Source organism: Macaca mulatta, chromosome Y (genome assembly GCF_049350105.2).
Source record: "Macaca mulatta isolate MMU2019108-1 chromosome Y, T2T-MMU8v2.0, whole genome shotgun sequence".
NCBI lineage: Eukaryota > Metazoa > Chordata > Mammalia > Primates > Cercopithecidae > Macaca > Macaca mulatta.
Window position 1 is genome coordinate 10374369 of NC_133427.1, and position 21263 is coordinate 10395631.

General features: G+C 38.2%; 1 protein-coding gene across 1 annotated transcript; it reads left to right on the forward strand.

Moving 5' to 3' along the window:
- Window positions 1–7165: 7165 nt before the first annotated feature.
- LOC144338869 (actin, cytoplasmic 2) lies at window positions 7166–8489 on the forward strand. The gene has a single exon (XM_077989752.1). It carries the CDS (start codon window positions 7240–7242, stop codon window positions 8365–8367), a length of 1128 nt encoding a protein of 375 aa, XP_077845878.1. The 5' UTR covers window positions 7166–7239; the 3' UTR covers window positions 8368–8489.
- The last annotated feature ends 12774 nt before the right edge of the window (window positions 8490–21263 follow it).

Consider the following 21263-nt stretch of genomic DNA (forward strand, 5'->3'; position numbering starts at 1 on the left):
TCCAATAGAGGCAACCAATATGCAGTGTTCACGTTTTGTGTGCTTGTAAAAGTACAGCTGTGTGAATTCATAGAATTGGAATGAGTAGATTAATAGACACTAGCATTTTGAGTATATATAAGTACTGACACATTCCTCTCCCAAGTGAACAAGCATAGCTATACTTCCACTCCATTGCCAACATTAGCATCATCAAAGTTTTAATCTTGATAGTGTTACCGGGAAAATAATGGTATTTTTTGCTTTATTAATTTGCATTTATGATTTTGTTCATGTTTATTCAACATCTGATAATCCTGCTCATCTTTCTTTGATATTTTAATTTTTCTACAATCTGTCCAAATTTTTCCTTATTTTTCAGTTCTGATTTCTTTTTTTTAACTGATTTGTAAGAGTTGTTTAATAATAAAATATCAACACTTTAGTCCTGGTTATGCCTCCATATTATAGAAACTACTTTTCCAGTGTATTATTATTCTTATTTTATGCCACATGTAATCTTTTAACTTTTATATAGTGAGATTTATAAATATATCTCCTTTCTGCTTCCAGGTTTTGTATCATGCTTGGGAAGGACTTCTGCAGATTTATTCTTAAAAGCTATAACCAAAGCTGCTCAGTTTTGTGATCCCAGCATTTTGGGAGGCCCAGGTAGGAGGATCACTTGGATGCCATGAGTTTGCAATCAACGTGGGCAGGCAATGTAGGAAGACCCTGTATCACCAAAAAAAAAAAAAAAAAAAAAAAAAAAAAAATTAAATTAGCATGGATGGTGGTAAATGCCTGAGCATTTTCTACATATAGAAAAGTTGAAACAATTCTAGTTAACACTTACATACCTACCACTTAAATTTTACTATTATACTTGTATTATATGAGCTTCATCATTTTTAACTGTCCATCTATTCACTATCTTACTTTTTTTTTGTATTTCAAAGTAAATTGCGACACCTATGCTTTCCCCAAAGTATACTCTTTAGTTTTGAACCAGAAGTCTGGCCTTTTGCACACCTGACCATGCTTCTGTGTCCTAATTTGACCTGTTACTTTTTAATAGCTGACAACCTTCAGCTTATTGATGATCAAATGGCAGATGCTTATCCTCAACATACATAGTTTGAGTCTTTTGCAATAAAGCTAAATGAAGATAAGAGAGAAATAGAAAAGCAACTTCTGTCAGAAATGTGTCAAAAGGTAATCCTTGTTACTATTAACAAGAGTCATGTTTCTGTTTGTCATCTAAAGATTTAATCTTAGTTATATTAAATATTCCTGGAACTTTTAATAAAAAATGGAGTACATCCCCTGTTTGCATATCTTTTTTTTTTTTCTGGTGAGACTTGTTTATGCCTTTTGATTCAGCTCTAACAAATACAGTAAATGATACAAAACTATAGATTAAATAAATATAACATATTTGAACAGAGCATTAATGTGGAGCCTAGCTGTGGAGAGAGAATCTGTTGCTCTTCTTATAGTATAATGAATGGAACTTTTATGTTTTATAATCAATTTGCAGTTGAATTTTTTATGCAAGTGACAAGAGAGTATGAGAAGCAATTAGCTGTGTTCTGAAGTTATTTTGAGAAAGCTTGTCAAGTAGAATCTGAAGCCCACATTCTTCTGGAAAAGAGTATCATTGAGAGAAATCAAAAGCACCAAGAGGTGGTATTTACAAATATTTTACTGGGTGCCTGTTTCCTACAGCTTTTACTGGATTGATTCAAGATCCAGGAATGAGATGTTACAATTGAGGGAACAAGGCCCCAGAAGAGCAGTAAAGACTGTGGCAAAGAATGTATAAAAAGAACGATGGACCTTAAAAAGTATACACAGATTTGCGTCCTCTGAGACTAGTGGAAAGGCAAGAATTGCAGAGGTGACCAGTTGAGTTAGAATTATGAGAAACATACCCCCAAAAAACTTCCTCTTCTCAGGTAAAAGAAGGAGATAGATCAAGGGTTTCAGCAGCAGCTTAGAGGTGTAGAGTAGCTCATGTGGTTAAGGTAAGAACAGCTCTTTAAAGGAAAGCTGACTGATTATCTGTACTGAAGGCCCGGCTGTGGTTGGGGTAACCTGGAATTGAGAGAGACAAAACCACATGTTTGTCAGTAAGTTTTCTGTTCTAGCTCTGGGGAGGAATTTTAAGGGTGTCTCTCTGCTGCCCCTTTCAGTGAGGGTGGAAAGATGGAGATGCTCCGGAAGTGGAACTATGCAGAGCATAATTCATTTTCCTTGAGAAATGCAGTCTATTTCATTGGTTTTCTGTGGTTCTCCTGTGTAGTGAAGGTCAGCAGAGGAGAGAGCAGATGGCTGGTAACCTAGGGGGAAAGGCAGAGTTGAGTGGTAGTCTCAATGGTCAAGAACTAGATCTAGAGAGACTGGCAGGTGGAAGAATAAAGATGGTCCAGCAGTGCAGAATTGCAGAGTGAGGTTTCAGGTGGAGAATAGATATCAACGGCGGTGTGCTATCATTGGATGAATCCATGGAAATGAGCAAGAGTAGAGATCCCTGGGGTGAAGGAGTCACCAGGGCCCCAAGGGTCATCCATGTGGCCGTTTGATCTCATCACCAGTAAAGTAACTGGATAGGAGATGAAGAGGATGAGGGGTGACAGAGAGTTTATGTTGGCAAGTGGAATTCTATCTACTTCTTTTTGAAATCTTATTCCTTTTCCAAGTGTGTGTCTTAGACCAGACAGTCTAAGAAATGCAGCAGTATTTCAAACATACATCTAAAACTGCTGCTACTAGATGTTAAAAGTAGGAAGGCTTCCCTAGAGTGCCCACTCTTGCTTGGAGCTTCTAAATGTGACATAGTTGCTTAATGCTAACAGCACCGACTGTAAAATTTTCTATAGCATTTCTGGAAATAGGGCTTGCCTCAGCTGTAAAATTGAAAGTTGGATGCACAGATCTTTGACATGATTAAAGTGTGTTTAGACTAATAACTTCAACTTCAAGCTAGGTGACTGAGTAGATTTCTGTCTCTTCAACTGTGAGTATCTGAAGACTTTGAGGAAGATTGTCATTCTCATTGAAAACACCATGCCTGTATTTCCCCACCTGGAATATCAATCCTCTTCTCCCCCTGATAAAACCATAATGTCATTCATGGCCCAGTTTGTATGTCACCCTTGCAATGCCTTCCCTGACTCCCACTGAGCAACTCATTTATGTCTCATTCCTGCATTCAGTCTTTATTTACCTCAGTTATAAAATTATTCTATCTTAGTGTGATTGTTTCTCACTATACTGTGAGGTCTTCAGAGATGAGGACTATATCTGTCTATACTTTTATATCCAGTTCCCAGTATGCTGCTTGACATATGATAGGTAGTTAATAAATTCGTGCTCTGTGAAGATGTAAGTGGAAGGTTGTCTCATTCATTTAAAAGTTCATACAAGTTTGCTAACTGTGAGTCACAATGATTAATGAACTAAAACATTCAGACAGCACCACCACTAAAAACCATGTGGATTTTACTCTTTGGAGTTCTATTTCTGAATGTACATTTTACTTATTGTTTTCCTGAAGAACTTCACAAATTTTAGTTATGGGGGCCAGGTGTGGTGGCTCATGCCTGTAGTTTTAGCACATTGAGAAGCTGATATGGTGATCTCATTTGAGCCCAGAGGTTCAACACCAGCCTAGGCAGCATGGCAGAACCCCACCTCTACAAAAAAATCAGCTGAACTTGTTGGTGTGTGTTTGTAGTCTCAGCTACTCAGAAGGCTGAAGTAGGAGGAGCCCTTGAATCTGGGAGGCAGAGGTTGCAGTTACCCAAAATCACAACAGTGCACTCAGGCCTGGGCAACAGAGCAGAACCCAGTCTCTCTCTCTCTCTCTCTACACACACACACACACACACACACACACACACACACACACACACACACACACACACACACACACACACACACACGGAATGCAGAGATGTTAATTGAGTAGCAAAAATTACACAAGGGATGTTTACAATATATGGAAATATAGTTTAACAGAAATTGAGGGAGTAAATATGCAGCTGGAATAGCTAGATCAGGAAAACATTGAAGTGGATTTTTTTTTTTTTTTTTTTTTGAAATGAAGTTTTAATCTTTTGCCAAGACTAGAGTGCAATGGCACTGCCTCGGCTCACTGCAAGCTCTGCATCGCAGGTTCAAGTGATTCTCCTGCCTCAGATCCTCAACTAGCTGGGATTAGAGGTGCCCGCTACTGTACCCAGTAATTTTTTGTAATTTTTGTAGGGATGTGGCTTTACCATTTTGGCCAGGTTGGTCTAAACCTTTTGATCACAGATAATCAGCCTGTTTTGGCCTCCCAAAGGGCTTGGATTATAGGAGGAAGTCACCATTGCCAGCTGAGTTGTAATCATATGAAGGTGAAATTGTTATTCTCAATTTCTGTACTTTGGTTTTGGAATTTAGGAAGCAGTATATTTACTTAAATTTGTTATGTTTTCATTAACTTGCGTGCTAAAACTTAATGCCTTTTTAAAACTTATTTTTTGAGACAAAGTCTTGCTCTGTCACCTAGGCTGCAGTGCAGTGGTCTGATCTCTGTTCATTGCAAATTCCACCTGTCAAGTTCAAGCAATTCCCTGTCTACCTTCTGAGTACCTGGGATTACAGGCGCCTGCCACCATGCCCAGCTAACTTTTGTATTTTCAGTAGAGATGGAGTTTTGCCATCTTGCCTGGGCTGATCGTGAACTCCTGACCTCATGACCTACCTGCCTCAGCCTGTCAAAGTGCTGGGATTACAAGCATGAGCCACCACAACCAGCCAAAATTGATGTCAGTTTGAAACAAGAAAGTTTATGATCAAAGTCTTCTTTTACTAAAAGATATGCATTTGTTAAGAGAAAGAAAAACAGGGCTGAAACAGAGAGTTGAAGATTTTGAATTGTGCATATGCATGTTTATTTTGGATATTCAAAATGATGAGACTAAAAAGGATTACTAAATATTCTAATATTTATTGCCAAGTAGAAGTCTTTTTATATAGGTGATATCACCTAGCATTAGAAGTTACACATTTAGAGAAACAAACACTAGGGCTGTGCTTTTGAAATATTAACCGTTAAGATTAAAGGCATAATGAGATGCTATCACCAGGCTACAGTAACATCAAACAGAGAACTTGGAGAAGCTGTTAACGAGTCCTTCAGGTCTGATAGTTTTGTGTATTTATGTACTGTAACTGAATTTCAAATATCCAGGCCTGCGGCTTTTACCAGCTCTGTGCTCATAAAAAGGAAGTATTGTGGTTTGACTTGATTTGTACTGTATGAAACTATTTCTCAATGCTATTCACTTTTCTCTAAGTACTCACAGATGTTTCATCCTTCATGTATTATCTGGGATTGACAGCAAGCTCCCCTGTCTATAGTTTGCACAAGAAGCTTCTTTTTCCATTGGGAATGTGCTGTTGATTGACACCCATAGATACTTTAGGGATTTTAGCTCCTTAACAAATTTGTCTCCATCTTATTTAATTTTGTTTTCTCACTTCTATAGGTTTGATTTTTTGTTGCAGCTTGTTGTGTACTTTACTGTCTTTTTGGAAATAATGAAAAGGTAAATTAATCGAGAGAGAGAAAAAAAGAGAAACAACATTTGGGCAGAGAGAGTGCATCACATTTTTTACCTCCATTTTCTCTACTGCTTTTCCCTACCCTCAACATACATACTAAATCAATGTAGTTTACCTCTCCATGGTTTCCAGATTACCAGAAGATGGAGCTAATACCTGGAGCCTTTAAATTTCTTAGACTAGTCGGTGTTTTGCGGTACTCATCAGGTTGACTGGATCTCATCACCTGTGAATCTACTTCCCTGGCTTGGGAATTGGTGCAATGGGTGATTTGAAGTCTCACTACGAAGATCATTCTGTTTTTAAGTATTTGGAAGCCATGAATGACCCATCTATCTGTTACTGTCTCTTTTGGTACTTGATCAGTATTCAATCAATAGTTTTTTGTTTTGTAGGGATTTTTTTGTTGGTGTTGTTTTGGTTTTAAAAAACAGGATCTTGCTATGTTGTTTGTCCAGGCTGATCTGAAACTCTTGGGTTCAAGTGATTCTCCTCCCTCAGTGTTCTGCAAAGCTGGGATTGTAGTTGAAGGTCACCATACTTGGCCAAAGCTGATAGATTATTAAGTGAGAAAAACAAATATTGTACCTTAAATATCTATCATCAGATAATTAAAATCTAGAGTTACAAACAGCATTGTAGAAGATTCAAATATATAAGTACATTTTTTTTTTTTTTTTTTTGAGATGGAGTTTTGCTGTTGTTGCCCAGGCTGGAGTGCAATGGTGCAATCTCTGCTCTCTGCAAACTCTGCCTCCTGGGTTGAAGTGATTCTCCTTCCTCAGCCTCTTGAGTAGCTGGAATTATAGGTATGTGACACTGTGCCTGGCTAATTTTGCATTTTTAGTAGAGATGGGATTTCACCATGTGGGCCAGGCTGATCTGAAACTCCTATACTGAGGTGATCCACCTGCCTTGGCCTCCCAAAGTGCTGGGATTACAGGCATGAGCCACAGCTCCCAGCCCATAAGTGCACTTTTATTACTTTGTAACTAACGGTATTATTCTTTCATCCCAGAAGTGATTGGGACCATTTATCACCTTTAAGTGTTAATTATCTTCTATGAGAAACCAATTCTCTTGAGACTCTCCCACTCCACTCAGTCAGAGACTCTCCCACTCTTCTCAGTCATATGCCACAGCCCCCTGCTTCTGCTAGTTTAAATACACTGTAACTAGGTCAGTTCATGAAATACACTGAGAATTTCTAGCTCTTTCCTTCTACTTCCCAGTAGTAACTGTCATGTAGCAGTTTAAGTCTGCTGAATTAAAACCATGTCATGTGATGTTTTTCCTAAATTTGTTAACTCATCTATTATAAATTATTTACTTTATGTTTTCAGATAATTTCAGAAACCAGCATCTCAAGGAAGAAAAATATAAAAGCATGATTGAGGATTTAGGAGATGAGAGCATAATACAGGGTGTCTTGAGGAGACCTATGACTGAAAGCTGAAAAATAAATTTCTAAAGTAATTGTTTGCCTCATTTGAAGAAGTAATATATTTAAATTTCATTGATAGCAACGTAACAAAAACTAACGAAGTAGTCTATGATTAACATCTTATGGGTCTCAGTCGCCGCCGCCAGCTCGCGCATCTTGTTCTTCTGCCGCTCAACTGTCCTAGTCCTCCGCCGGTCGCAATGGAAGAAGAGATCGCCGCCCTCGTCATTGACAATGGCTCCGGCATGTGCAAAGCTGGCTTTGCTGGGGACGATGCACCCCGAGCCGTGTTTCCCTCCATCGTTGGGCGCCCCCGACACCAGGGCGTGATGGTGGGCATGGGCCAGAAGGACTCCTACGTGGGTGACGAGGCCCAGAGCAAGCGCGGCATCTTGACCCTGAAGTACCCTATTGAGCATGGCATTGTCACCAACTGGGACGACATGGAGAAAATCTGGCACCATACTTTCTACAATGAGCTGCGCGTGGCCCCAGAGGAGCACCCGGTGCTGCTGACCGAGGCCCCTCTGAACCCTAAGGCCAACAGAGAGAAGATGACTCAGATTATGTTTGAGACCTTCAACACCCCGGCCATGTACGTGGCCATCCAGGCTGTGCTGTCCCTCTACGCCTCTGGGCGCACCACTGGCATTGTCATGGACTCTGGCGACGGGGTCACCCACACGGTGCCCATCTACGAGGGCTACGCCCTCCCCCACGCCATCCTGCGTCTGGACCTGGCTGGCCGGGACCTGACTGACTACCTCATGAAGATCCTCACCGAGCGTGGCTACAGCTTCACCACCACGGCCGAGCGGGAAATTGTGCGCGACATCAAGGAGAAGCTGTGCTACGTCGCCCTGGACTTCGAGCAGGAGATGGCCACCGCCGCATCGTCCTCTTCCCTGGAGAAGAGCTACGAGCTGCCTGATGGCCAGGTCATCACCATCGGCAATGAGCGGTTCCGGTGTCCGGAGGCGCTGTTCCAGCCGTCTTTCCTGGGCATGGAATCTTGTGGCATCCATGAGACCACCTTTAACTCCATCATGAAGTGTGACGTGGACATCCGCAAAGACCTGTATGCCAACACGGTGCTGTCTGGTGGCACCACCATGTACCCAGGCATTGCCGACAGGATGCAGAAGGAGATCACTGCCCTGGCACCCAGCACCATGAAGATCAAGATCATCGCACCCCCAGAGCGCAAGTACTCAGTGTGGATCGGTGGCTCCATCTTGGCCTCACTGTCCACCTTCCAGCAGATGTGGATTAGCAAGCAGGAGTACGACGAGTCGGGCCCCTCCATCGTCCATCGCAAATGCTTCTAAATGGACTGAGCAGATGCGTAGCATTTGCTGCATGGGTTAATTCAGAAGTATAAATTTGCCCTTGGCAAATGCATACACCTCATGCTAGCCTCACGAAACTGGAATAAGCCTTTGAAAAGAAATTGTCCTTGAAGCTTGTATCTGATATCAGCACTGGATTGTAGAACTTGTTGCTGAGTTTGACCGTGTATTCAAGTTAACTGTTCCCCTTGGTGTTTGTTTAATACCCTGTACATATCTTTGAGTTCAACCTTTAGTACATGTGGCTTGGTCGTTTCGTGGCTGAGGTCAGAACGTGCTTGTGGAAGACAAGTCTGGCTTGGTGAGTCTGCGTGGCCAGCAGTCTCCGATCTGTGCAGGGTATTCATGTGTCAGGGCTTGAGTGTTCTGGGATTTCTCTAGAGGCTGGCAAGGGCTCCTGAACCAGTTTCTGCCCTGCCAGTCTGTCAGGGTTGGAAAGTCCAAGCCATAGGACCCAGTTTTCTTAGCTGACGTTTTCTGCCAGAACACCGTGGGCTGTTAATTGCCTTGAGTTGGAAGCGGTTTGCATTTACACCTGTAAATGTATTCATCCTTTTAATTTATGTAAGGTTTTTTTGTACGCAATTCTCAATTCTTTAAAGAGATGACAACAAATTTTGGTTTTCTACTGTTATGTGAGAACATTAGGCCCCAGCAACACGTCATTGTGTAAGGAAAAATAAAAGTGCTGCCGTAACAGAAAAAAAAAAAAAAAAAAAAAAACATCTTATGGAAACTTTCCTGTTTGAAAAAAACACATATGTTTATCAAAAGTCAATAGTTTCCTGCATTGGAGTTAGGGTAGTTTTTAAAAGATAAGGTATAGAAAAGCACATCCTCTGTTCTTCTTACTCATGGCTTATTGAATTTTTATCAAGGACTCTGGTTTGCTTTAAATTTCATGGCACATTGTGACTTGCTCAGGTTGCATAGTTGATAAGCTGTAGAGTTTGAATTATAGTCACTTTTTGTTACATTTTCCTCTAGCCCACTCATGCTGCCACAAAAATGGGAATATCTAGCAATGTATAAATTATAGTTAATGTTCAGATTGTTTGTCAGTGAACATGTACCTTGTATTCCTTCAAGATTTTGCAAAGCCACAATCAAAAGAAAATAGCTAAAATTAACTATGTGAGGCAAAACTTAATATAGGGAAAGGAAAGTATGGACAAGTATGGTTACTTTGTCTTTCCTTTACTCTGACCTTGTGTATCAGTAATACCTCAGTGCTAGGACATTATGCCCATGTGGTAACTTTTCAGTGGGTTTGAAAACATCTGACACATAAAAAATGCTCAGTTAATATTTGCTGTTAATGTGTCAGGAGGAAATGACACAACTTGGGTGCTCTGGGTATTTATATGGCCTCTTTTTATTGCCTTCCTCTTAATTTATCATCAATATTCTATTACACAAAGGTTTCTTGAGGTTATTCTATAAACAAATTATGTATTTTTAAAAGAACAGTTTTTTAATAGATTCTGAATTACCAATATATTCTCAATATATTTTGATAAATCTGTAGTTGTCAAAAAGTTGAGAGCAGCTTATTGCCTCTGGTACATATTACTGCTAACCATGAGAAATTTTATTTTTTACTTATGAAAATGATATATTTTACCCAATTTTTGTCAGTTTTGTATTAAAATAGCTAACATGAAGTTTCTGTAGTTACTGACTTTTTAGGAATACATGTATTAAACTATGTTTGCTGATCTTATATAGTTATGGAGCTAGTGAACTATTTGGTATCATTGTGACAGCTTCCATGACCTGCACGGTGTCTTTCTGGCTTTGGGAATTCCTGTATGACGTTGGCAAGTGTTGGAGTTTGGTGACCGTTCACCATAGAAATGATTCTTTATCTGTTTGGAATCCAAAGGCAGCTTGTAAAAGCGGCGACAGAAAAGTAAAACTGTGAAAATGTGCCTTTGGGCATTGCTAATTCAGATATAATGCTCTTAGCTCCTAGTTCCCCAGACTGGGCTTTGTCCCTGGGCACTGTCCCTGGGCACAAAAATTCCTTACATTAGTTTGGGCTGGTCAGATAATACAGGTGGGTTGAAAGTGACTGTCTAATTATCATTTGGGATTGAGTCTGTTGTGTGCTGTGTAAATTTAATTTTCTTCCTCACTCTTTGGGTCAGTTGAGACCAACTGGAAGTGATGTTTTTAATAACCTTATGACAACACAACTCTCCATTTTTATGACTGTGTTTTATAACCTCAAGGCAGGGTTTTACTGAACATTTTATGTTTGAAAGTCATTTCGCTGACTTTAGTACTGAGGGACTTTGAAATTCACACAAGGTCGTGCTCAGTTCCCTCAGGTGCACTTGTACCAAAGATAAGCTCCTGCATGTATAACCATCTTGCTGGAAAGGTAACTGAGAAACTTATATTTAGTTGTTCTGATTCTCAGGTATCAACTTGAACTAACGGATAACTACATCATTAGAACTAATTGACTGATTGAAGAAGAAATGAAAAATAAAGGTGATGTTTAAGTGGGGTAAGAAGCCGTAGTGTTCAGTTTTGATACAGGTTATTAGCTTCCCAATTTGGGTCTGTTTTATATTCTTAAAAAGAAAAAAACAAACAAACAAAAAAAACACTTATGCTTCATTGTTCTTCAGTAGTTCATACTTTTTGTAATTTTAATTATGCAAAATTAAAAAAAAACATTATCTTCACTGCCTTTTGAGAAACCATTATTTTTAACATTTTATATAATCAGAAAGGCCAGTGATTTTTTTCTGTATTTTTATTAAACTTTATTTCAATATATTTTGACATCTGTAATTATCAAGAAGTTGGCAGCAACTTATTGTCTCTGGTACATATTACTTGTAACCATGATATAACTTCTTTTTCACTTATGGAAAAATTTTTAACTCTCTGTCTCCTGTGACATACCTTCTTATTTCATTGCCTTCTAATATATGTTTTTACTTTATTTATAACCTCCTGAATTCTTGCATATATTGCCCTTGAGGCTAGAAGGTGAGTAATTTCTCAATCTTCAGATATTTTACATTTCAATATATTTTAAAGAAATTGCCTGTAATGAGAAGTGAAGTTTTGGTGGAATTTTCAAATAGATTCTTGGGAGTACACCAAAGGTGGTTATTTGATGTTGTTCAGATACCCACTGTGTGGCTTTCTCCTTTACTACTATCTTATGGAGACTAACACTTCTTTTATAAATTAGTGCCATCATCTATGTAACAAATTATGCTTTGATAATTTGTCTACATGGATTCAAGTTAAATAAAATGAAAATGACAAACTAATACCTACAATACAATAACAATGTTGTCTTTTGTGATATAGTAACAGATTGATCTTCTTCAAGGAAGTTAAAAGCTCTCTGGTTAGCAGGTGTAGATGGTGGAATTTCACCACATAGATGAAAGTTATAGCTTCACATCACCGATAAGTTAGCAGGGTTCATTTCTTACTTGCCTGTGAAAGTGTTGTCCCCTATACAGGCTCTTTGATATTATGAAATAAGAGTCATTAGGTCTGACACACTGGCTATAAATATTAAATAGCTTTTGTATTCTCTAGGAAAACATTATGGTGTTTGAAGGGCTCTTTCAGGAAAAGCCGTTTACTTGCAAGAGGCGCTTATGGTAATTAATACAAAAAAGGAGGAACTCAATCAATCTGTACATTTTATGTAAGAACTTGAGGGAATTGTTCAGCATATTTTCTGAAATAGAGTTTAAGCAATATATAAAATTTTAGTCATACATAATTTGTTCGAAGTCTTTCTCTTGAGATGTTTAAACTGCCATTTCTATGGTGAAGAGGGGGATGACTAAAGTTAATTCAAAAGTTCTTAATTTCAATCAACACCATATAGGAAAGTGTAGATAGTACTGTGAGTCTTAGAGTCCTCCTTGAATGCTATCTGTGTTTCTTATTGTTTCTGTGCCTTTGGGCAGGTCTTTTGACTGCATATTCCTCAGCTGTAAACTCTAGGATATTTCCACGTTATAGGGTTGTTGAGGGAATTCAGTGAGCTAACTTATGTGCCTAGTTCATAGCAGGTGGTCAATATTATTATTGATGAGTTTCTACATCAACCTATTCTCTCTTTCCATCAGAAGCAGCTAAAAGTTTTTGTCTTTACAGTGTTATCTCACAGATTTAAACAAAATATGTTGTTTTGCATTTATCACATGCCATTGCTCCTTTTCTTTTCTGTTTATTGTGCTTCCTGTCTGATAATGAAGCTGGAAATTTAGGCACTTGAAACATTTTAAATATAAAGTTAATTTTTGCAAGTTTAACTTACATGAGAACTTTGTAGTTCTTCATACTCAAATATGAGATACAGTACACAAATAAAAGAAATATACTACACAATTTTTTGTTTTGTTTTGTTTTTGAGACTGAGTCTCATTCTGTCATTCAGCCTGGAGTACACTAATGTGATCTCAGCTCACTACAATCATCACCTTCCAGGTTCAAGCAACTCTTGTGTCTCCACCTCCCGAGAAGCTGGAATTATAGCCATGCCCCACCACAGCAAGCAAATTATGTATTTCTTTTTTTACTTACTTTCTTTTTTATTTTTAGGATGGAGTCTCATTCTGTTGCTCAGGTTGGAGTGTAATGACGCAAACTGGGCTCACTCCAAACATTGCCTTCAGGTTCAAATGATTCCCCTGCTTCAACCTTATTGACACTGCTACCAAGCTGGGCTAATATTGGTAGTTTTAGTCAAGATGGGGTTTCACCATGTTGGCTAGGCTGGTATCAAATTTTTGACCTCAAGTGATCTGCCCATCATGGTCTCCCACTCTGCTGGGATTACAAGTCTGAGCCACAGTGCCCTGCTGTATTTGTAGTAGAGATGGGGATTTTCCACGTTGCCCAAGGTGGTCTGGAACTTCTGAGCTCAAGCAATCCTCTCATCTTGGCCTCCCAAAGTGCTGGAGTTACAGGTGGGAGCCACCATGCCTGGCCATTTTTACCTTACTTTTTATATTTAAAACAAATCTATATTGCTATGATGAGTGATTATTGTTAAGGTTCTTCGTCGCCTCTGAAAAATGAGTTGATAATCTTAGAAGGACTTGCTTCATGGGATTTGGACCATAAAACTTCCTCTGCCTCTGAAAAATGAGGTGATAATCTTAGAAGGACTTGCTTCATGGGATTTTGTCCATAAAACTTCCTCTGCCCCAACTGTAGGGCAGAAGGTAATTTCTGTTACTGTCCTTTGGGTCTTTTTTGCAGAGATTCAGACCTCTGTTTAGTGACCTTAGTTTAATTGTGACACTATGCATAAAGGAGCCTGTCAGCTTTTACTTTGGCAGCACTATAAAGACGTCATTCAAATGTAAGTTTTCCTTTTTAAATTTCAGATTGAGTTAGTGTCTGTCAAAGCACAGTTTTTGGCAATAACAAAACAAATATATGCTGAATGAAAGTGTTCAAGAGATGAGTGACTATTTACTACTACAAGAAGAAAAACTAGAAGAGAATAAAAATGAAAACATGCATCTCCTAAACCATATGTCCACCCCCTAGGTTCAAACAATTCTTCTGCCTCTGCCTCCCAAGTAGCTCAGACTACAGGAATGCACTCCTACACATGGCTAATTTTTGTATACTTAATAGACACAGGGTTTCACCGTGTTTGCCAGATTGGTCTTAATCTTTTGACCAAATAATCCACTAGCCTCTGCCTCACAAACTGCTGGGATTACAGGTGTAAGCCACTGTGCACAGCTTGATTGTTTTAGTGATTCATACTAGATCAGTCTGAATATGTCACTCTTTATTAAAAAATTCTTAGATGACTTTGACTGTACGGCCCATCTGCCTTCTGCCTGGATCCCACACAATAACAGAGAAACAGCCAAAGCAGGAGTAAAACTCCCATTCACAATTGCTAAGACAATATAATACCTTGGAATAAAATTACAAGGGATGTGAAGAACCTATTCAAGGAGAACTTCAAACCACTGCTCAAAGAAATAAGAGAGGACATAAAGAAATGAAAAAAGTCTCCATGCTCATGGATAGGAAGAATCAATATTGTAAAAATGCCCATACTGCCCAAAGTAATTTATTGATTTAGTGTTATTCCCATCAAGCTACCATTTTTCTTCTTCACAAAATTTGGAAAAAACTACTTTGAAGTTCATATGGAACCAAAAAAGAGCCTGCGTAGCCAAGACAAGCTTAAGCAAAAAGAACAAAGCTGGAGGCATCACACTACCTAACTTCAAACTGTATTACAGGCTACAGTAACCAAAACAGCATGGTACTTTTACCAAAACAGATATACAGACCAATGGAACGGAACAGTGGCCTCAAAAATAATACCATACATCTACTACCATCTGATCTTTGACAAACCTGAAACAAGTATAACAATAAATTTTGTTGGGAAAACTGGATAGCCATATGCAGAATACTGAAATTGGACCCCTTCCTTACACATTATGCAAAAATCAATTCAGGATGGATTATTATTGATTATTAAAGAAATGCAAATCAAAAAATCAATGAGATACCATCTCATACCTGTCAGAATGGCTAATACCATAAAGAAAAGTAATAACAGATGCAGGCGAGATTACATAGACCAAAGAACAATTATGCAGTGTTGGTAGCAATATAAATTGCTTTTTGCATAATGTTCCAAATCATTGCTACTGTGAATAATTGCAATAAATACACGTGTTCATGTGTCTTTATGGTAGAATGATTTATAGTCCTTTGGTTATATGTCCAGTAATGCGATTGCAGGGTCAAACGGTATTTCTAGTTCTAGTTCCTTGAAGAATTGCCACAGTCTTCCGCAAGGATTAAATAATTAACACTCCCACTAACCCTGTAAAACTCTTTCTATTTCTCCAAATCCTCTATAGCATCTGCTGTTTTCTGACTTTTTAATGATTGCCATTCTAACTGGCATGAGATGGTATCTCATTGTGGTTTTGATTTGTATTTCTCTAATAATGAATGTTGATGAGCATTTTTTCATGTTTGTTGGCTGTATCAAAGTCTTCTTTGGAGAATTTTCTGTTCATATCCTTTGCCCACTGTTTTATGAGGTTCTTTGGTTTTTTTTGTTTTTTTTTTTTGTTTGTTTTTTTTCTTGTAAACTTGTTTAAGTTCCTTGTAGATTACGGATATTAGCCATGTTTCCAAATAAAGAGGTTGCAATATTTTTCACTCATTCTGTAGGTTTTCTGTTCACACTGATGATAGTTCATTTTGTTGTGCAGAAGCCCTTTAGTTTAATTAGATCCCATTTGTCAATTTTGGCTTTTATTGTCACTGCTCTTGGTGTTTAAACATGAAGACTTTGCACATGCCTATGTCCTGAATGGTGTAGCCTAGGTTTTCTGATAGGAATTTTATGGCTTTAATTCACAATGTAAATTAGTTCAACTATTGTAGAAAGCAGTAGGGTGATTCCTCAAAGAGTGGAAAGTAGAACTGCTGTTCACCCCACAATCCGCTTACTGGATATGTACCCAGAGAAACATAAATCACTCTACCATAAAGACACATGAATGCAAATGTTCACTGTGGACTGTTCACAGCAGAAGACATGGAATTAACCAAATGCCCATCAATGACAGATTGGATTAAAGAAAATGTGGTACATACCCACAAGAAATACCATGCAGCCATAAAAAAGAATACAATTATGCCTTTTGAGGGAACATGGATGGAGCTGAAGGATATTGAGAAATGTGAGCCTCCAAGTTGGTTTTTGTTTTCAATAACATTTTGGCTATTGAGCATCCCTTGAAATTTATATGAATTTTAGAATTGGCTTGCCCATTTCTACCAAAGGACTTTGGTATTTTAATAGGAATCACAATGAATTTGTAGATTGCTTTGTGCAGTATTGTCACATAAAAGTCATCTTCTAATCCAGAAACATTGAGTGTCTTTACATTTAATTAGGGTTTCTGGAATTTTTTTCAGCAGTGTTTTGTAATTTTTCATATCTAATTTTTGCACCTTGGTTAAATTTAGTCTTAAAAACATTATAATCGGCTGGGCGCAGTGGCTCACACCTGTAATCCCAGCACTTTGGGAGGCCGAGGCAGGCGGATCACAAGGTCAGGAGATCGAGACCATCCTGGCTAACACATTGAAACCCCGTCTCTACTAAAAATACAAAAAACTAGCCGGGTGTGGTGGCGGTGCCTGTAGTCCCAGCTACTTGGGAGGCTGAGGCAGGAGAATGGCGTGAACCCGGGAGTTGGAGCTTGCAGTGAGCCGAGATCCGGCCACTGCACTCCAGCCTGGGCGACAGAGCGAGACTCCGTCTCAAAAACAAAACAAAACAAAACAAAACAAAAACATTATGATCATTGATGTTTTCTTGTTGTTTTGTGAGACAGGGCCTTATTCTGTTGCCCAGGTGGGAATGTGGTTGTACAATCATAGCTAACTGTGGCTTCAAAGAGTTTGGCTTGAGCAATCCTCCCACCTTGGCCTCCCAAAGTACTGGAATTACAGGTGTAAACCACACTCAGCCTGTTGTTGTTTTGTTTGTTTTTGCTTTCTCTTTTGACAGTTAAAAACGGTGATTTTCTTTATAATCAATGAAAATATAGTACATTAAATTGCCCAGAAGGCATAATGTGCAAGAACTGTAAGTTGTATAGTTGACTTATTGACCATCTTGTTGAAGTTCAATTACTTCTTAAGAACTTGTACTTGGTAACCTTCCAAAATCATCTTTTAATAAACTTATTAAATAGTACCAATTAAAAAATGACAAGAAAAGACACATTTAAACAATATTGAAGTTTATCAAAGGACTTAAGAAATTTCAACTCATTTTCTTTCCTACCTTCCTCCCTACCCTACCCTCCCTCCCGCCTTCCCTCCCTCCCTCCCTGCCTTTCTTCCTTCCTTCTTTCCTTCCTTTTTTGAAACAGTGTCTCACTTTTTCTGGAGGGTGGACTGCAGTTGTGTCATCATGGCTCACTGCAGCCTGCAGCCTCTCACTCCCGGGCTCCTTTGATCTTTCTGCCTTAGCTTCAGCCGCAATTACCTGGCTATTTTTTTTTCCTGTTTTTTTCTTTGTAGAGACAATAGTTTGCCATGTTGCCTGGGCTCATCTCAAACCTCTGGGCTCAAGTGATGTCCCTGCCTTGACTTCCCAAAGTGCTGAGATTACAGGCTTCAAGAAAACATTTATTGTATTAGGGTCAGTAAAAATAAATGAATGTTTTGGCTAAGTTATGAACATACCTCTTATGCAATTATTTCATAACTCTAGCAATGCTTTGGGCAGCAACAAAAAAATGGAATTTAAAAATCCCTGTGGAACCATAGGTGTAGTAAAATATGTAGGTAAAAAATGTGCAGGCTCTTGGCATTACTTAATGAAAGGATTTCTCTCTCTCTCAAATTGACTGCAATGGTTTTCTTCTCAGAAAAATGGCCTGGACCACTCAAGGATGGATTCATTATTGCTGATGTTTGTGCATGTTCTTTTATAAAAAAAAATTATGACTCAAAAGATATATTTTTGACACCTTGGCATTAGGGCTTTCAAAACTGCTAGAGGTTTTCTTTTCTTCATTCAATACACTTTAAAGTAATTCTACTTTGATTTCTCAGAAACTTGAACAGTTTCTGGTTAGCCCCACAGCCACTGCAGCCAGGTCCCAATGTAGCAGTATAGCCTCACCTCCAAGGCTGTCCAGACCCCCAGCTGCCTGTATCTGTGGCTTTCAGGGTACTTGGAAAGATTCCAGCCTCTTTTTTTTTTTTTTTTGTTTTGTTTTAGAAACAAAATTGTTGCCTTAATTTCATTTTATACGGTTTATAAACTGTGAAAAGAAATAGCTTTTGTGAATAGAAATAGATTTTGTGAATAGAAATAGATTTTGTGGCCAGGTGCAATGGCTCGTGCCTGTTATCTCAGCACTTTAGGAAGCCAAGGCGGGCACGTCATCTGAAGTCAGGAGTTCAAGACCAGCCTGACGAACATAGAGAAATCCAGTATCTAGTGGAAATACAAAATTAGCTGGGCGTGGTGGGGCATGTCTGAATCCCAGCTACTTAGGAGGCTGTGGCAGGAGAATCGCTCAAACCCAAGAGACAGAGGTTGCTGTGAGCCGAGATTGTGCCATTGCATTAAAGCCTGGGCAACAAGAGCAAAACGCCGTCAAAAAGGAAAAGAAAAAAAAATATTTTTTTGTGTGTTGATATTTTTCCCTATTGTTATACTTGCTTACTAGATTTCATAATTTCTGGTTGGTTCCTTATGGTTTTCTGTGTAGGAGATCTGTGAGTAGTTTTACTTTTCCACCTATGAGTGTTTTTTTTTTTTGTGTGTGTATATTTATGTAAAATATATATTATAGATTATATATATTTATATAAATATAATATATAGATTATATTATATTTATATAAATATATATTAAAAATAGTTCTAATAGCACTTCTAGTACATGATTTAATACATTTTATCATCAATGCTATGTCCTTCATCTTAAAGCTTTGGTTCCCAACAATTTAGGTGATGATTGTTATGGGTTTTGTATAAAGATGTTTTATCACAGGGAAAAAATGGTATCAGAGTTTATTGAATTTTTAATTGTTAAATGTGTTGACTGTCTTTAAGTACTTTCTGTGAAAGTTGAGACAAACCTGGTGTGTTGCAACATTTGATTTACATAATATATTGAAAAGGGATGGCATTAGAATGGTTAAAAAAAACCCTGGATTTTCTCAGAAAGGATCTTAAACCATGTAGTTTATAATGTCTTCACTCATTTGGTTAAATATTGTAGTATCTATAATTATCAGATTTGGTAACATTTAGTTTTTTGTCCTAGTGATATCATATGTTTAATTCAATACTCATTTGGGCTTAGAAAGAGGTATGATTTCTTGTGCTCTTATGGGTGTAAGGGATTAGAGAATATATTTAAATTTTCTTAAGCATAGTGGGGTAACCTTAAGGATAGGATAGAAATGGAGGATTACTCTAGGGTTTACAATTGCAGAACAAGTTCAGGATTACAGTGAGGATTAGAGCTGTGCTTGAGATAAGATTTAGTGTTGGGGTAGGATTAGGGTTCAAGTTAGAGTTAAGAGTAGGGGTATGGGTTAGGCTTAGGTTTGAGTTTAGGGTTAGGGGTCGGAATCAGGATTAGAAGTTAGGTTTGGGATTGGGTTATGCTTAGGTTTAGTGTAAAAAGATAGGCTTACAGTTAGAGGTTAGGAATCAGGGTCATAGCTAGGGTTTGGGTTAGTGTTAAGGGTTAACGTGAGGGTAAGGGTTAAAGCGTTAGTGTTAGGTTTCGGTGTTTGGGTTAGTGTTTGGCATTAGGATGGGGCTTAGGGTTATGTTTAGGGTTAGGGTTCACAGTTCAGGGTTAACTTTTAGGGTTATTGTTAAGGTTAGTGTTCATATTTATAGTTAGATGTTAGTGTTAGTGTTGGGTATACCATTAGGTCTTTGGATTTAGGTTTAGCATTACCGTTAGGGCTGGGTTTGTGTTGAAGTTAAGGTTAGTGGTCAGAATGAGGGTTACACTTAGGGATGGGTTTAGAGTTTAGGATTAGGGTTACAGTTTTGTGTAGTGTTATGGTTAGGGGTTAGCATTTATGTTTAGTGTTAGTATCAAAGTTTTTTTAGAGTTAGGGGCTAAGATTAGGTTAAGTTTAGGGTTTAGGTTTAATAAGGGCCACAGATGTTTGTTTAGGGCTAGGGTTAGTGTTAAGGGTTAGGGTTTATGATTTAGGGTTAAAGTTATGATTAGGTTCAATGTTTAGGGTAACAGTAGGTTTTTACATTTAGTCCCAAAGTTAAGATTATGTTAGAATTATTTTAGTTTTACTGTTAGGATAAGGGTATTTGGGTTAGTGTTTAGTGTGAGTTTTAGAGTTATGGGATGCAGTTAAAGTTACCTTCAGTGTTCTTGGGATTTGGGTTTTATAGTTAGAATTAGGGTTAAGTTTAGTGGTAGTGTGAGGGATCACATTAGGGTTTGTATTAGGGTTAGGTTTAGGATTCAGGATGAGGGTTAAAAGCATTAAGTTTAGTGTTAGGAACATGATTTAAATGTTTGGTTTAGAGTTAAAATTTAAGGTTATGGTTTAGTGTTAGTTTACGGTTTAACATTGGGTGCCTGTTTGTGGTTCAGGTAGAGTTAGGATGATGGTTAAAGTGTTTGGATAAAGATTAGGATTAGGGTTAGTGTTAGGGTTAGATTAGGGCTTGATGTTTGTGTTAAAGTTAGGGTTTAGGGTTTTGCTAATGATTAGGTTATGTTTAGGGTTAGTGTTATAATTAGGGTTAGGATTTGGGCTTCAGATTCTCTGTGTAGTATAATGTAAGGTTTATGTTTTTGTTTGGGGTTGTTGTTCATGTAGGGGTAGGGTTAAGTTAACAGTAAAAGGGTGAGGATTAATGGTAAGGGTTAGGTTCAGTGTCAGATTAGAGTTAGGCTTACTGTTAGGGTGTACATTTGGGGTTGGTGTTAGAGTTGAAGTTAGGGTTAGGATTTGGGGTAGGGATTAAGGATAGGTTTTTCGGTTAGTGTTAGGGTTTGGGATTAGTGGTAGGGATTATTGTTTGTCTTAGTGTTAATTTAGGGACTAAGGTTTAGTTTAGCATTTAGGGTTAGGGTGTTGGTTTATGATTAGGGTTACGGGTTACAGTTAGAATTCATCGTTTAAGATTAGGATTATGGTTAGGTTTTAGGTTTTAGGTTTAGAGTTACGGTTTAGGTTTATTTTTAGTGATAGATTTAGAGTTAGGTTAGTTTTACTGTTAAAGATCTGGTTTTATGCTTTTACAGTTAGGATTAGTGTTATTGATAGGGTTATGTGTTGAGCTTATGGTTAGGTTTAGTTTT